This window comes from Callionymus lyra, chromosome 4 (genome assembly GCF_982586985.1).
Source record: "Callionymus lyra chromosome 4, fCalLyr1.hap1.1, whole genome shotgun sequence".
Taxonomy (NCBI): Eukaryota; Metazoa; Chordata; class Actinopteri; order Syngnathiformes; family Callionymidae; genus Callionymus; species Callionymus lyra.
In genome coordinates this window covers 10,801,943-10,816,713 of record NC_141821.1, presented here as the reverse complement: position 1 = coordinate 10,816,713, position 14,771 = coordinate 10,801,943, and the positions used below count along the sequence as shown (strand labels likewise).

General features: G+C 42.8%; 1 protein-coding gene across 7 annotated transcripts in view; it reads left to right on the top strand.

Moving 5' to 3' along the window:
- slc12a7b (solute carrier family 12 member 7b) overlaps positions 1-13,581 on the top strand; it is a 51,953-nt gene extending 38,372 nt beyond the window's left edge. For 3 of the 7 annotated variants that reach the window (XM_087788747.1, XM_087788749.1, XM_087788752.1), the window contains exons 10-26: positions 118-216; positions 838-895; positions 969-1,143; positions 1,203-1,321; positions 1,392-1,490; positions 1,557-1,676; positions 1,753-1,857; positions 2,944-3,112; positions 3,894-4,089; positions 4,175-4,344; positions 4,407-4,538; positions 5,592-5,699; positions 5,841-5,957; positions 7,647-7,822; positions 8,955-8,969; positions 9,443-9,576; positions 11,770-13,123. In XM_087788747.1, the coding sequence (XP_087644873.1) occupies positions 118-216; positions 838-895; positions 969-1,143; positions 1,203-1,321; positions 1,392-1,490; positions 1,557-1,676; positions 1,753-1,857; positions 2,944-3,112; positions 3,894-4,089; positions 4,175-4,344; positions 4,407-4,538; positions 5,592-5,699; positions 5,841-5,957; positions 7,647-7,822; positions 8,955-8,969; positions 9,443-9,576; positions 11,770-11,861 (2,084 nt within the window). In that variant the 3' untranslated portion in view covers positions 11,862-13,123. The other 4 variants (XR_015710881.1, XM_087788750.1, XM_087788748.1 and 1 more) reach the window with 4 other exon arrangements.
- The last annotated feature ends 1,190 nt before the right edge of the window (positions 13,582-14,771 follow it).

The window sequence follows — 14,771 nt, the reverse complement described above, 5'->3', positions numbered from 1 at the left end:
TATAATGCAGAAATGATGCTTCTGTTTCATGAAACCTCATCAACCTATCACCGGATGTGATATATATTGGAACAGAATTCCTCTTAATGATCTGGATTTATTGTCTCTCTCTGTCAGGAATCATGGCCGGATCCAACCGCTCTGGAGATTTACGCGACGCTCAAAAGTCCATCCCGGTCGGGACCATCTTGGCGATCACCACGACCTCCTTCATCTGTATCCTCGCTCGGCTATAATCCATGATTGTACATATGTCACTTCTTGTCACTAATCAGTATTATTGTATAGGCAAGAATCTGGTGATGCGTATCACTTTATATTGCGATACTGTAGTGACAAAGATATATTTGTAGTATTGTCTAGTACTTGTGGTGTCGCAGAATTTACAGACCACATGACTCTTGACTAAGTTGTAACCGCTTAATTCTTTTTAATATGTCCAAAAATCAGCTTTGAAAGCTTCGTCTGTATCCTCTTATCCTCAGTCAGCTCACAGGATTTCATCGTTTCTTTGGCTGAGGTCGTAAAGACTACCGCCACCTAGCGGTGGAAAGTTTAAGTGCACAAAAATATATTAAAAAATATATATAATTATTTAATTTTATTCACCCTTTATTGGAATTAAAATCAGAACAGAACTGTAATAGAAAATATATGATTTACCAGCAAGAAAGCGTAATAATTTATTTATTTAATAAATCGATACAGTTCTGATCAGTATTGGTATTCTTAAGAAAATAATGTGATATTTAGGTGCATCAATATTTTCTCACACCCCGACTATTAAGTAGGTCAGTTCAATATTAGAGCAGAATTGTTTTCTTAACGTCTGGGCAGACGTGACCTGTGTGGTGCTGTTCGGCGGCTGCATCGAAGGTGTTCTGCTGCGAGACAAGTGAGTTCCTGCTCCGACGGTAACGGAAACGTTGTTTCAAAATGTTCTAAGATCTTTGTGCTTCCGCGTCAAGATTCGGAGACTCCGTCAAAGGCAACCTGGTCATCGGGACGCTGTCCTGGCCGTCGCCGTGGGTCATCGTGATCGGCTCCTTCTTCTCGTGCTGCGGCGCCGGACTACAGAGTCTCACCGGCGCCCCCCGGCTGCTGCAGGCCATCGCTCGCGACGGGATCGTTCCCTTCTTACAGGTCTGACTCAAAGAGTGTGTTTTTTTGTCTGTTTTCCGTCTAAAACGTTCGTCCACCAGGTGTTCGGTCACGGCAAAGCGAACGGAGAACCCACCTGGGCTCTGCTGATGACCGCTGGGATCTGCGAGATCGGAATCCTCATCGCTTCTCTGGACGCCGTGGCGCCCATCCTCTCCATGTCGGTGTCTTGCTGCGTAAATATTGTCTCCATGAAACCAGATCCGTTGTTGAAAAAGTCGTCTTCGCAGGTTCTTCCTGATGTGTTACCTGTTCGTGAACCTGGCCTGCGCGGTCCAGACCCTGCTGCGCACCCCCAACTGGAGGCCGCGCTTCAAGTTCTACCACTGGTACGTGAGTGAGGGTTCAACTCCCTGTTAGGTGAGCTCAACTTCTCGCCGCTCTCCCCCCTGCAGGGCGCTGTCCTTCCTGGGAATGAGCTTGTGTCTGGCGCTCATGTTCATCTCCTCCTGGTACTACGCCATCGTCGCCATGGTGATCGCCAGCTGCATCTACAAGTACATCGAGTACCGAGGGTGAGAAAGAGTTGTTGTGTTCGCTGAGAAACATGGAGGTTGGATTATAAAATACATTTTCTGTCTTTGTTTGCAGCGCGGAGAAGGAGTGGGGCGACGGAATCCGGGGACTGTCTCTAAACGCTGCCCGCTATGCTCTCATCCGCCTGGAGGAGGCGCCACCACACACCAAGAACTGGAGGTACATCCGTGAACCTACTTGAACTTTCACTTAAATTAACATGTAAAATTCATTATTTATTTTTCAACTAAGTCACCAAATGTAATGATTAAATAAAATGCAGTTATATGCTGAGATAAAATAGCCCTTTATTTATTTTTTTAACGCTAAATAGTGACGTTCTTTGAAAGTGTTTAAACTTAGAGTATTGTGTGATGGTGTATGGTTTAACCCTTAATATAAAATATATATTTTTATGTTTGCTTTTGTATTTGGTCATCATGGGAAGTTTCTAATTGAGGGGCAGCATGTAATACAAAAGGTAATGCAGCTTGTAAAAGAGTTGGGAATTTAGAAGTAAGTCAGTGCCATTAGAATATTTAATAGTTGGATTTAACATTTAAAATGTTGTTGGTATAATAGTGCCAACAATTATATATTGCATTTAAAAGGCTACCATTTTTAAATTAGAAGTAAAAATCAAAATTTGAATCATTGCAATCACAATATTAAATACTCATCATCTCAACATATCTCAATGTTTTTCTTCAACATCAGAAAAATGCAACAAAGCTTTCTTTTCAAAATAAAAAAAATGCATGCTTAAAAAAAAATGAAAATAAACCATTAAATATTCTGATGCCACTCGTATACCTCCATATTAAACAGTTTAAAGAGAAAAATGTACATTTAGCTACATTCAAAAATCCCTAGTATACTATCAAGAAAAGAAAAGTAAATACTTGACGGGAAACGCTGCTTATATCCCAGTGAACTGTGTGTTAAAGTAAAGAACGATAGAGGCAACTCCTAAAAAAACAGGAATGTTTTCAATAAAAACACCAAAACTGTGTTTCCCACTGTTAAAAAATAACTTAATATTTCATCTCCTTTGTGCTTTCACTTGTGTAGATGTTTGCTTTCACTTAATTGTGCTTTTGTTATTGTTTTGATCACACATTATACTCTACAGTCCTACAACTAGCTTCATTAAACGCCTTTTTTTTTCAAAAGCAATAGCGCCACCTACTGAGCTCCATATTAACTTCACATGGACGGACGAAGGCCTCGGATAATTTAAGTTTGTCTTCTTCACTCTTATTCCAGGCCTCAACTCTTGGTCCTCCTCAACCTGGACCCGGAGCAGGCAGTCAAACACCCGCGTCTGCTGTCCATCACCAGCCAGCTGAAGGCGGGGAAAGGCCTCACCATCGTGGGAAACGTCATCGAAGGAACGTACCTGACCAAAGACGCCGAGGCCAAAAAAGCTGAGCAGGTGATTTTATTTTTGAGAGAGAGGTTCAGTGTGACATGTACAGTATTCGGCTGAAGCTTCATAGCATATGCAGCAGCGCTCTGGTGACTCACCAACATGTGCCGGCGGATTTCAATCTGCCCTCAACAGCATTTTAATCCCCGGATTAATTTTTTTTTCCACGAAAGCAATCATGTTGGTTTTCATAGAACATTGCAATGAGTGATGCGTTCAAGTGCCGGTCGGCAATTATACACAACAGAAGGACTGACGAAGTCCTCTAGCCCTCAACTATTTTTTAATGAAATCTCTTGTTATTTTTAAACTAGAGAGCGCCATCTACTGAGCTCTAAAGGTATTTTTTTTCTGGCTTTAAAATTCAAGAATGTGATGAATTCATGCAAAAGGGACCGGAATAAATATTTTAAAGCAAAATTTTCTCAGTGGACACACACCAACTTTCCGGCAAAACTCTCTTGGACTCAGGGGTTCAAGCAATACTGTCGTCCAGAACCGATCTGTAGTTGAAAATCTGTTGAAGAGCTGGTTCACAAGTTTGTTTGATTGGAACTGGAAGGGTTTAGCATTTTTGTGTCGTGACACTAAAATGAGTGAGAATATTATGTGTTATTTATTGGAAATCTATTCATATTTCATGTGCAACATTGGTTAAATGCTAAGGTGATGATCTTTATTTGTGAACCATCTGGTACAAAGATGGAGTCCCTTCATAATGACCTTTAACCTTAAACGTGAGGCTTCAGGATATTGTAACACGGACAACCGTCCCTCGTCTCCACAGAACATCAAAGCCGTCATGACGGCAGAACGCACGAAGGGCTTCTGCCACGTCGTCGTGTCCTCCAACCTCCGGGACGGCGTCTCTCACCTGGTCCAGTCGGCGGGTCTGGGAGGGATGAAGCACAACACGGTGCTGATGGCCTGGCCCGGGAACTGGAGGCAGTCCAACGACAGGCAGTCGTGGAAGAACTTCATCGGTGCGGTTTCGAAAACGTTCCCCCCGAACTTCCTGGTCGTGACGCCAAACTGACGCTTCCTCCTCCTCCTCGTCTGTCCTTCCAGAGACGGTTCGTGAGACGACGTCCGCCAATCACGCCCTGCTGGTGGCGAAGAACGTGGACAACTTCCCCACCAACCAGGACCGTCTGGCCGAGGGCACCATCGACGTGTGGTGGGTGGTGCACGATGGAGGGATGTTGATGCTGCTGCCCTTCCTGCTGCGACAACACAAGGCGAGTCTCCCGAGCTTCTTCTCGAAAACGCGGGTCCATCTTCAACGGGCGTGTCTTTGCAGGTCTGGAGGAAATGCAAGATGCGCATCTTCACCGTGGCTCAGATGGACGACAACAGCATCCAGATGAAGAAAGACCTGCAGATGTTTCTCTACCACCTGCGGCTCAACGCAGAGGTGGAAGTGGTTGAAATGGTAAATGATCTTGATAAACTAATCTTAAGGACAAAATGAATTTCTCAAACTCATTAGATGAAAACATATAAAAGTGAGTTAAACCTTCAATGAAGCGGTTCATTCACCTCACCTCAAGGTGTCAGCAGAGAGCACTTGAATGTTTAACACAAATACATTGAAGCATTGTTTTGTCTTAAAAGAGCAAAATTAAATGAATGAATTGGACGCTTCTTTCCTGGTAAGAGTAACATTAGCCAGTAAACATTATGTATGTTTTAAATGTATTGTTATGATAATAATAATAATAATGCTAATATATACTGTATTTATTTGATCACATCTTTTCCCTGTAATGAAAATAACAAACTCTATAATAATGAAGGCATAAATATAAAGAACCATTTTTTCTCTTTCATATTCTCCACTTTTGCATGATTGAAGTTCATTCAATAAACACTGTCTCTCATTGTCGATGGCTTAACCTAAAAACGGAAAATAAAACAAAATCTGGATCTGTTTCTATACATTCTTTGGAGTTTCAACAAGAATTCCCAAAATGATTGGCTGTTAAATTATGTCACAATTTATGGGACGACCCTTTTTGATTCAATATATAAATTAAATACATATTTAAAAAGTTAGTTCATGCACACATTCTCTGTGGGGTTTGTTTTTATTATACTTTTCTATAAATCTGATTTCCTCATTTATTTTAATAATAATAAATATTTTATTTTTATTTTATTTTTTTATTAAGTCTCGATAAAATATTTTTATATTTGGTGTAAAAATTAAAGAATAATAAACGTATTAGAAGTAATAATCTATTTATTTTAAGCAAAATAATTCTGTTTTTGAAAAAACTAAACCAACTGTATGATGATTGATTCAGTAAAGGAATCTTCTGAATTGACTTATATTAAAGCAACAATATGAAACCTGAAAATGATTTTGTCTCCCCCATGTGTCAGAAGAGTGAACCGCTGTTGCTATAATCCTCATAACACATTTGTATCTGTTAACAAAACAAGACTATAACAAGACAATAATAATAATTCCTCCTCCCGGCAGCACGACAACGACATCTCTGCCTTCACGTACGAGAAGACCCTGGTGATGGAGCAGCGGTCGCAGATGTTGAAGCAGATGCAGTTGTCCAGGACGGAGCGAGAGCGAGAGGTAAGGAGCGCCCGCCGTCCTCCAGGCGTCCTGTCTGTCCGTCTGCGTTTGGTTGTTGTGTCGGTGGTTCTGGTTAGATTTAAATCTTCAATGACACCTGGTCGTCTGTCCACCTCTCTCGACCGCACCCGCCACGCTCAGATTCAGAGTATCACTGACGAGTCGCGTAGCTCAATCCGGAGGAAGAACCCGGAGCCGGGCCCGGCCACCAACCTCAGCCGGCAGTCCTCTTCGGCGGAGGACGTTCAGGAGGACGAGGTAGTCCCACTTTCATCCTCCCACTGTCCCCCATCCATGTTCCCACCGGCCCCGTCCCAGCAAGTGTATGTTTCTGCACACGGAATGAAACCTGTCACTTCACCGTAGCTCCCCTCAGAACCCCCCGACCGTCTCCACCACACAGAAATGCCGACTCGACCCTTTATACTTTTGCATGTGGTTCCCACAGAGACACTTCTGCACTGTTGCTAATCCAGCTGTCAGAAGATGATTTGTTAATATCTCACCTCTTGTCATCTCTGTCGATGAAGTAGATTTTCTTTTCTTCCACGGACTTCTTGTGTTCCACACTGTTTATTTTTTACACTGTTCAGGATCAGACAGAGGGTCTCGTGATCAGAAGACACGTCCAGACAAAATCTGCATTTCACCACTTATTTCACATTTCTCTCCTTGTTTCGTATAAATAATGCTTGAACGCAGACTTGCCTACGCAGTGGCACGAATGCTATTCAAGCTTAGAGACACACACACACACACACACACACTTAACTCAACTCAACTTTATTTATAAAGCGCTTTAAAAACCACAACAGTCGTTACGAAGTGCTGTACAGTGACATAAAAGAAAGTTTAGTTAAAACACACAAAGGTAAAAACAATACACAGTACATCATCATAATCATACAACCAAATATGACATAGATGTAAACAACTGACAGAACAAACAAACACTGACCACTGTGTGTGGAATAATGTCATGAACTGGAATCTAAACTCATCATTTAATCAAATTTTCTATTTTTATTATATATTAATATATAAACTGAATATTTAAAAAATTAAATAATAAAAATTCTCCTGAGGGCACCACGTTGGTGGCCCCTGTGCTAGAAGATCTCAGCCTATAAAATTAAATCATTTTTTTTAAAACGCCAACCATGACCTGTAGGGGGCAGTAATGCGCACTTGCTACAGCTAAGGCGATCTTTTTGTTCAGTGCAGCTACTGTACGACTGCGATATATTCCTACTCATAGTAACGGCAGAAAAGAAGTTACAATAGAATGTCTGTATAATGAGACCACACCGAGGTCCCATGATCCCTTGCACCATGCTTACTAAGCACTTGTAAACGGAGGATTATACATTTGTGCGTCGTAATATTACTCATGCGTTCACAATAAACACAGTTTTTTAGGAGTGTTTTCCAGAGAGAAAAATTACATTACACCATCTTAAGGATTAGGTCTATCTGCGGGGGGGGGGGTCTAAGGTTGGTGGAAAGTCAAAATGGCGGATCAAGGAGAATTGACTCTTTTAATATTGTAAGTATGAAAAAAAAGAAGTAAAATATTTTTTTCCTGGAATGTACGCAGTCAAACATGTCGCATATTTAAGCGCAAATGTATTATATAGCCTTTAGCTTCTGCTGGTTTTCCTGATGATCTTCACTTATGTCTCACACAACCTTGATTCAGTCTCACGGCACGTTCTCTAGTAGTCGTCCCTCCTTCTGTGGTCGATCCTCAACTGTGTCATTTCCTTGTTTTGTCTTTGTGACGTTCCACTGTATTTTCTATTCCTTTAATGCACCTCTTTATTTATTTATTCTTTCCATCGCCAACTCTTCTTGACCCTTGACTGTGGTGATGCTGTATTCGCTCAGCTTCCCTCCCTCACTTACTCTCACGCCGTTCACCCTCCTGACCTTTCGCCGTCCTTCCAGGCTCAGCTGATCCACGACCGGAACACGGCGTCTCACGCGGCCGCCAACGACAAGGCGGAGACGGGCCCGGAGCGCGTCCACATGACCTGGACCAAGGACAAGCTCTTCACGGAGCGCAACCGGAACCGCGAGGCCAACACCAACATGGTGGTGCGCGACCTCTTCAACATGAAGCCGTAAGTCCACGTCCATTGTTCGCCCCTGACGAAGGGTTGTCGGTGTGAATCCTACTTAAGTTCGGAGCATAACTGCACGTGTCAGGAAGTGTCTGCATGGTGTGTGAAATCAAGCCTCGTCAGGCAGCGGCTTTACTTTCGTAGCTCGATAGATGGCGCTGTTTAGTAAGTTGGATATTTAAAACACACCTAAAAAGTAAGTAAGTAATTTATATTTATAGAGCGCTTTTCCAGACCAGGGTCACAAAGCGCTTAAACAATCAAAACAATAATCAATAAAATATAAACTTAAAAGGTCAAGATAACATCGAGAACAACACAGGAGTTCCAGAAAATCACACTTAATACGTTTTCTTTTTACCACCTTACAAGTTCAACAGACATCTTAATGTGAAAAAATATATTTAATCTTTTTTCTTTGAATAGAAAAAGAGAACAGTAAACAGTGACTCATGCTTATTCTAAGAAAATAAATAATTTTTTGAAGGGACTAGAATTTCCAGTTACGATTTTTTTTCTTTTTAACCTTTGAATAAAATAATTTGTGGTATTTTGGTCATTAGTGGGTAAAACACTTAAATAAAAAGAGTCTAAATATCATGAAAATAATAATAAAATAATTATAGAATTACAAACTTTTGTAGTCAACTTAAGAACCCCTGGTTTACCATTTAAAGATAGAGCTGAGCAAGATGTTTCTTTAAATTATTAAAGCTAAATTGAAAAGTTCACTTCAGCAAAATTAGATAAAGTTTAGAATTGAATGGATTGTCGAAGCGTCCACATCCACGTCATTCCTCAATCCTCCATGAAAAAGGCGTGAGCGGGAATATTGCATGACCATGAGTCATAAACATCTGGACGTACTCGGGAGGGTCAGAGGTGAAGGTGGGTCGTAAGAGGCGACGTTGACACCTGGTTATGTCACTAGCCTGACCGTGACTTGAACGACCGATTACCTTTTATCGTAACCGACAACTTGACAACAAGGCCTCGTTGATGGACGACTTCAGAAACACTAACACGCTGTAAGCAAGCCAGGGTTGAAGGCAGGGTTTGGCCACTGAATCACCCGCTGATGTAGACGCATCTAAGCCTGTTTCTGTTGTTCTGTCCTGTTTTCTCCTTCTAGAGAGTGGGAGAGTCTGTAAGTTGCATTCCATTCAGCCTCTGCTACATGTTCGTCGCTTTCTTCGTGTGTGTGTGTGTGTTTGTGTGTGTGTGCGCGTCCATGTTTGCTAGGTGTGACCTGCTTCTGATCCCGAGCAAAGCTGTGCTTTCCATCCAAAAATCTGAGTCAATGAAACGTGAACATGTTATTTCATTGGGAATGGAAAGCAGACTTTTGTGTTAATTCCTGGTAATACTACGGCTGTGTCGTGTTTGTGTGCGTTTGCTTCTCTGTCGGGAAAGAGGCGGCATGATAACACAATGAAGAGCAACAATCCTCTTGACAGACGCCTCTTTCCCGACGTCAGATACCGTGACACTCTCCAGATGATATCGTGGCTCATGTAGATTTCACCGACTAGAAGCATAAGTCACTTCGTTCTGAGCCACGATGTCTTCGGAGATAAACGCTGCCGCGGCGTCTTCATGCTGAGACTCTTCTCCCGCCAGGAACCAGTCCAACGTGCGTCGCATGCACACGGCCATCAAGCTGAACGAGGTGGTGGTCAACCGGTCTCAGGGGGCTCAGCTGGTGCTGCTCAACATGCCCGGACCACCCAAGAACAGAGGAGGCGACGAGAACTGTATCCTTCATGTGTCTCGAATGACTGTCATGAGACTGTTGTCCGTGTCGCCGGGTCAGTGTGCCGTGACATGTGCCTGGTGGACGCTGCCCCATGTGATGTTTAGTGTCATGTGATTGTGGGTGTCATGTGATTGTTGGTGTCATGTGATAGCTGGTGTCATGTGATTGTTGGTGTCATGTGATAGCTGGTGTCATGTGATTGTTGGTGTCATGTGATAGCTGGTGTCATGTGATTGTTGGTGTCATGTGATAGCTGGTGTCATGTGATTGTTGGTGTCATGTGATAGCTGGTGTCATGTGATTGTTGGTGTCATGTGATAGCTGGAGTCATGTAATTGTTGGTGTCATGTGATTGTGGGTGTCATGTGATTGTGGGTGTCATGTGATTGTTGGTGTCATGTGATAGCTGGTGTCATGTGATTGTTGGTGTCATGTGATAGCTGGTGTCATGTGATAGCTGGTGTCATGTGATTTTTGGTGTCATGTGATTGTTGGTGTCATGTGAGTGTTGGTGTCATGTGATGGTTGGTGTCATGTGATAGTTGGTGTCATGTGATTGTTGGTTTCATGTGATAGTTGGCGTCATGTGATAGTTGGTGTCATGTGATAGCCGGTGTCATGTGATAGCCGGTGTCATGTGAATGTTGGTGTCATGTGATAGTTGGTGTCATGTGAGTGTTGGTGTCATGTGATTGTTGGTGTCATGTGATTGTTGGTGTCATGTGATAGTGGGTGTTGTGTGATAGTGGGTGTCATGTGATGGTTGGTGTCATGTGATAGTTGGTGTCATGTGATTGTTGGTGTCATGTGATAGTTGGTGTCATGTGATTGTTGGTGTCATGTGATTGTTGGTGTCATGTGATTGTTGGTGTCATGTGATAGTTGGTGTCATGTGATTGTTGGTGTCATGTGATTGTTGGTGTCATGTGATTGTTGGTGTCATGTGATTGTTGGTGTCATGTGATTGTTGGTGTCATGTGATAGTTGGTGTCATGTGATTGTTTGTTGGTGTCATGTGATTGTTGGTGTCATGTGATAGTTGGTGTCATGTGAGTGTTGGTGTCATGTGAGTGTTGGTGTCATGTGAGTGTTGGTGTCATGTGAGTGTTGGTGTCATGTGATTGTTGGTGTCATGTGATTGTTGGTGTCATGTGATTGTTGGTGTCATGCGAGTGTTGGTGTCATGTGAGTGTTGGTGTCATGCGAGTGTTGGTGTCATGTGATAGTTGGTGTCATGTGATTGTTGGTGTCATGCGAGTGTTGGTGTCATGCGAGTGTTGGTGTCATGTGAGTGTTGGTGTCATGCGAGTGTTGGTGTCATGTGATAGTTGGTGTCATGTGAGTGTTGGTGTCATGTGAGTGTTGGTGTCATGTGAGTGTTGGTGTCATTTGAGTGTTGGTGTCATGTGAGTGTTGGTATCATGTGATTGTTGGTGTCATGTGATTGTTGGTGTCATGTGATAGTTTGTGTCATGTGATTGTTGGTGTCATGCGAGTGTTGGTGTCATGTGAGTGTTGGTGTCATGCGAGTGTTGGTGTCATGTGATAGTTGGTGTCATGTGATTGTTGGTGTCATGCGAGTGTTGGTGTCATGCGAGTGTTGGTGTCATGTGAGTGTTGGTGTCATGTGAGTGTTGGTGTCATGCGAGTGTTGGTGTCATGTGATAGTTGGTGTCATGTGAGTGTTGGTGTCATGCGAGTGTTGGTGTCATGTGATAGTTGGTGTCCTTTAAAAGTTAGTGTAATGTGATTGTTGGTGTCATGTGATAGCTGGTGTCATGTGATTGATAGATAATGTCATGCGATATTGTCATTCGATCAAAAAACGATGTTTCATGTGATTCGTAGAGTGAATGAATATTATACGATATCATGTGATTGTTGGGTATTGTCATGTTATGGATGACATGTGATTGGTAGACAGAGTCATGTGATACTTGTAGTGAATGAAATGATCGTTGGACTGTATTTAGAAAGTTTTCAGACATCTTGACGCACCAGGTTATGATGCTGGAACAGTGTCATGTGACTGTGTTCAGTCACTCATCTCTTTTTGTGGCTCGTTCTGATGATAAAACGTCGACGTGACGGACTGAAGCTGACATGTGATCAGCGTGACGGATTGGTCTCTGTGATTGGTTGAGGTAACCATGTGACTGGTGTTCATTGCGCCCTTGACCGACACTCACAGACATGGAGTTCCTGGAGGTTCTGCTCGAGGGCCTGAACCGAGCCATGCTGGTCCGGGGCGGCGGCCGCGAGGTCATCACCATCTACTCCTAGGAACCCTCTCCGCGTGCACACCCCCAGGCTGTTGCCATGGATACCCCATCTTTTCTTTTTTAAGAGGCAAAAGGAGCCCGTCTGCGTTTTTTTTGCTGACGGGGTTGGAAAAAGGAAGGCGACACTCGTGATTGACAGCTGATCCCGGCTACTTCAGGGAGGAAGGAGGACGTTGGCGCCGGACGCCACGAGTGCGGCGATCGTCCACGCCGGGGGGGCGCCGCCTCCGCCTCCGCCGCCGCCGCGATGAACAGACGCTAGAGCATAGAGACACTTTATATTTCTCACCTGTGTATCTGTCTGTCCCTCTTGTGTCCATGTTGTTGCTCGCTGTGTAAAAAAAGTCAAAAGGCAAAGGTAGGAAGAGGATAGTTTCTGGTGCGGCGTTCAAGTGCCGCGGGACACGAGGACGAATACACGGTGTTCCAGCTGTCTGACAGCACCTGCTAGTTTTGTACTTCACTAGTTCAGCTTCGTCGTCTCGAACACTCGCCTTCACGACCTGTAATGGAAAGACAAAGCACAAGTATCTTGTGATCGTACACATAGTTCTCCGACTGTAGCTCCAACACTGTGGACTCTGCACTGTCGAACCCCGTCCTTACTGTCGAGCATCGTTTTCGCTTTCGAGTCCCCAAAACTGACGAGTGTAGGGAGGGAAGAAAAAAAAAAGTGCCAAAAGGCGGAAGAAACTGTGGAAGTTCCACGAAGCGTCACCTCCACAGTTTCTTCGCCGATTAGCTGTGCAGTATTTTTTTTTTTTTTTTTTTAAGTGTTTTATTTCCTGGAAGGAAAGAAAAAAGATGGCCGGTCAGTGATGCAACATCCCTGTCTCTTGTTGTGTTATTGTGTAGTTCTGCTGTGTTATACCAGTTACGTGTTTGATTTGTGTTTTTAAAAAAAAAACCGTCAGAGAGGCTGTGTGAGTCTGTGTGTGTGTGTGTGTGCGAGTGTGTGTGTGTGACGCCCCGGCCGACTCTGTTTTGAGCTCATCATGAAATAAATGTTTAGTTTTTCAACTCCATTATCGCACCTGTACGACACGTCGCCGTCAATGAACCTTGAAGATGAAGAAGAAGAGTGTGCGGGTGGAGGTCAGCGCAGAGACAGAAAACTACCTCAAGGTGTCGCTGATGAGGGTCCCGGGCCGAGGACGAGTCACTGGTGGGAGCACGTGTAGAGACGCTAGTCCTGTAAAGTATATCCGTGCCTCTCTGGGTCATTATTAAAAAAAAGTGCTGAAATAAATCCTGCTGACTCATCGTTCTCTCTCCAGAGCCTCACGGATGATGATGATGATGATGATGATGATGATGCTCACACTTTGACTGTGGAAGAGCGTCATGGGTTCGATTCCAGCTCCTGAAACCTTATGTTTTCTCTTTGTGCTTTAGTCTCTTCACTCCAGGTTTCCTCCCACATCCATGCTCTATAAGTGTAAAACATTTTTGTCAAACCTGCACCACAAAAAAAACTTTTATTTTTTTGTCAATCAAACTCACCTGGCAGTCCCCCTCCCCCCCCTCCTTTTCTAAATGTTTAACGTTTTGAAGAACATCTACCCCGTCTTTGAATTCGGACCGAATTGTTGTTTCATCCGAATCTTCTAGCAGTTTGTAAATTAAATGCACTTTGAAAAGAATAAAGACATTAACATAAAAAAAACTCTGGCATCCAATCACATTCCAGGAGGGAACGATGGCGATTATTACCTCTGCCAAGGAGGTTGATCTGTGATCGTCTGCTTCTGTCTGTCGGCAAAACCGTGCCACCTGCCGTCCCAATGAGCTCATGGATATCGACCATATTTCAAATGCTAAAATAAGTTGAGGTGTTGAGGTGACGAGCTTCGATTAGTTCTTCTTCTTCGTCTCCTTGATTGATGAGTTGACAGTTTTTTGTCCCAATGAGGCATGATGGGTATTATTAAGTGGAGGCCCCGGGGCTGACCCACAACAGTCACGTTACATAAATGTTGTCTCTCTGTTGACCCTGGGAACGCCTCGGTTTTTCCTCCAGAAGACCTGGACGAGAATGTGACACAAACTTCTCTATGTGTTTGATCTCGATAAGAGCTCAGGTCACATGACACGTCGAGCGGTAAACAAGAAGTTTGTGCGACCGATATAACCGGATTATTCTGAATCAGTGTGACGGCGAAGATTCCACAGATAATCTGGATCTGTGTGTGTTTTCCAGCACAACTTTTTTGATCAAAGTTCAGCTCCGTTGACTTTGTATCTCCTCGTTGACCGAATCAATAATGTTGCAACACGGTGTGCGACTGACGTTAAATGTCCGTCGAACCAAATCCTCGCAAACGTGCCTCAGAGATGTTTGTGTAAAGAGAGAAGATGAGAGAACTTCCTGAAATAATATGTAAACTAACAACTAGCAGGTTTTTGTGTTTATCTTAAATCACTGTTTGGTTCTTCAAGTAACACATGACACACTTTGTCGTTCAATTGCTTATTCAATTATTTAAAAAATAGATGTTTTAATATGAATAGTTTAAAGTTTTTATTTTGCTTATTTTGTGTGTTGTCATGTTTCATTGTGTTATTCTGAACTGACAACACAAGAAAAATGTACATATTATGTTTACAACACTGGAAACATTATTCTCACTTACAAGTATCTTATAATAAACAAAAAATGTTAAGAAAAAAGTTATAATTTATCCACGTATCATTTATAAATGTTTTAAAAATGTTTGATAAAAAGGATCTCTTATGAAGTATTAATTATATGTATAAATGTAAGAATTTTAAAAAAGGAAATAAATTAAATTAATGTTAACTTAAGTAACTTCTACACGATTGTTTGTTGTTTCTTATTCATGAATTAATTTGTAAATAGGGTCATTACTCTATTGCTAGTTCACAGGGCCGGGTCTAGACAGGCATGTAT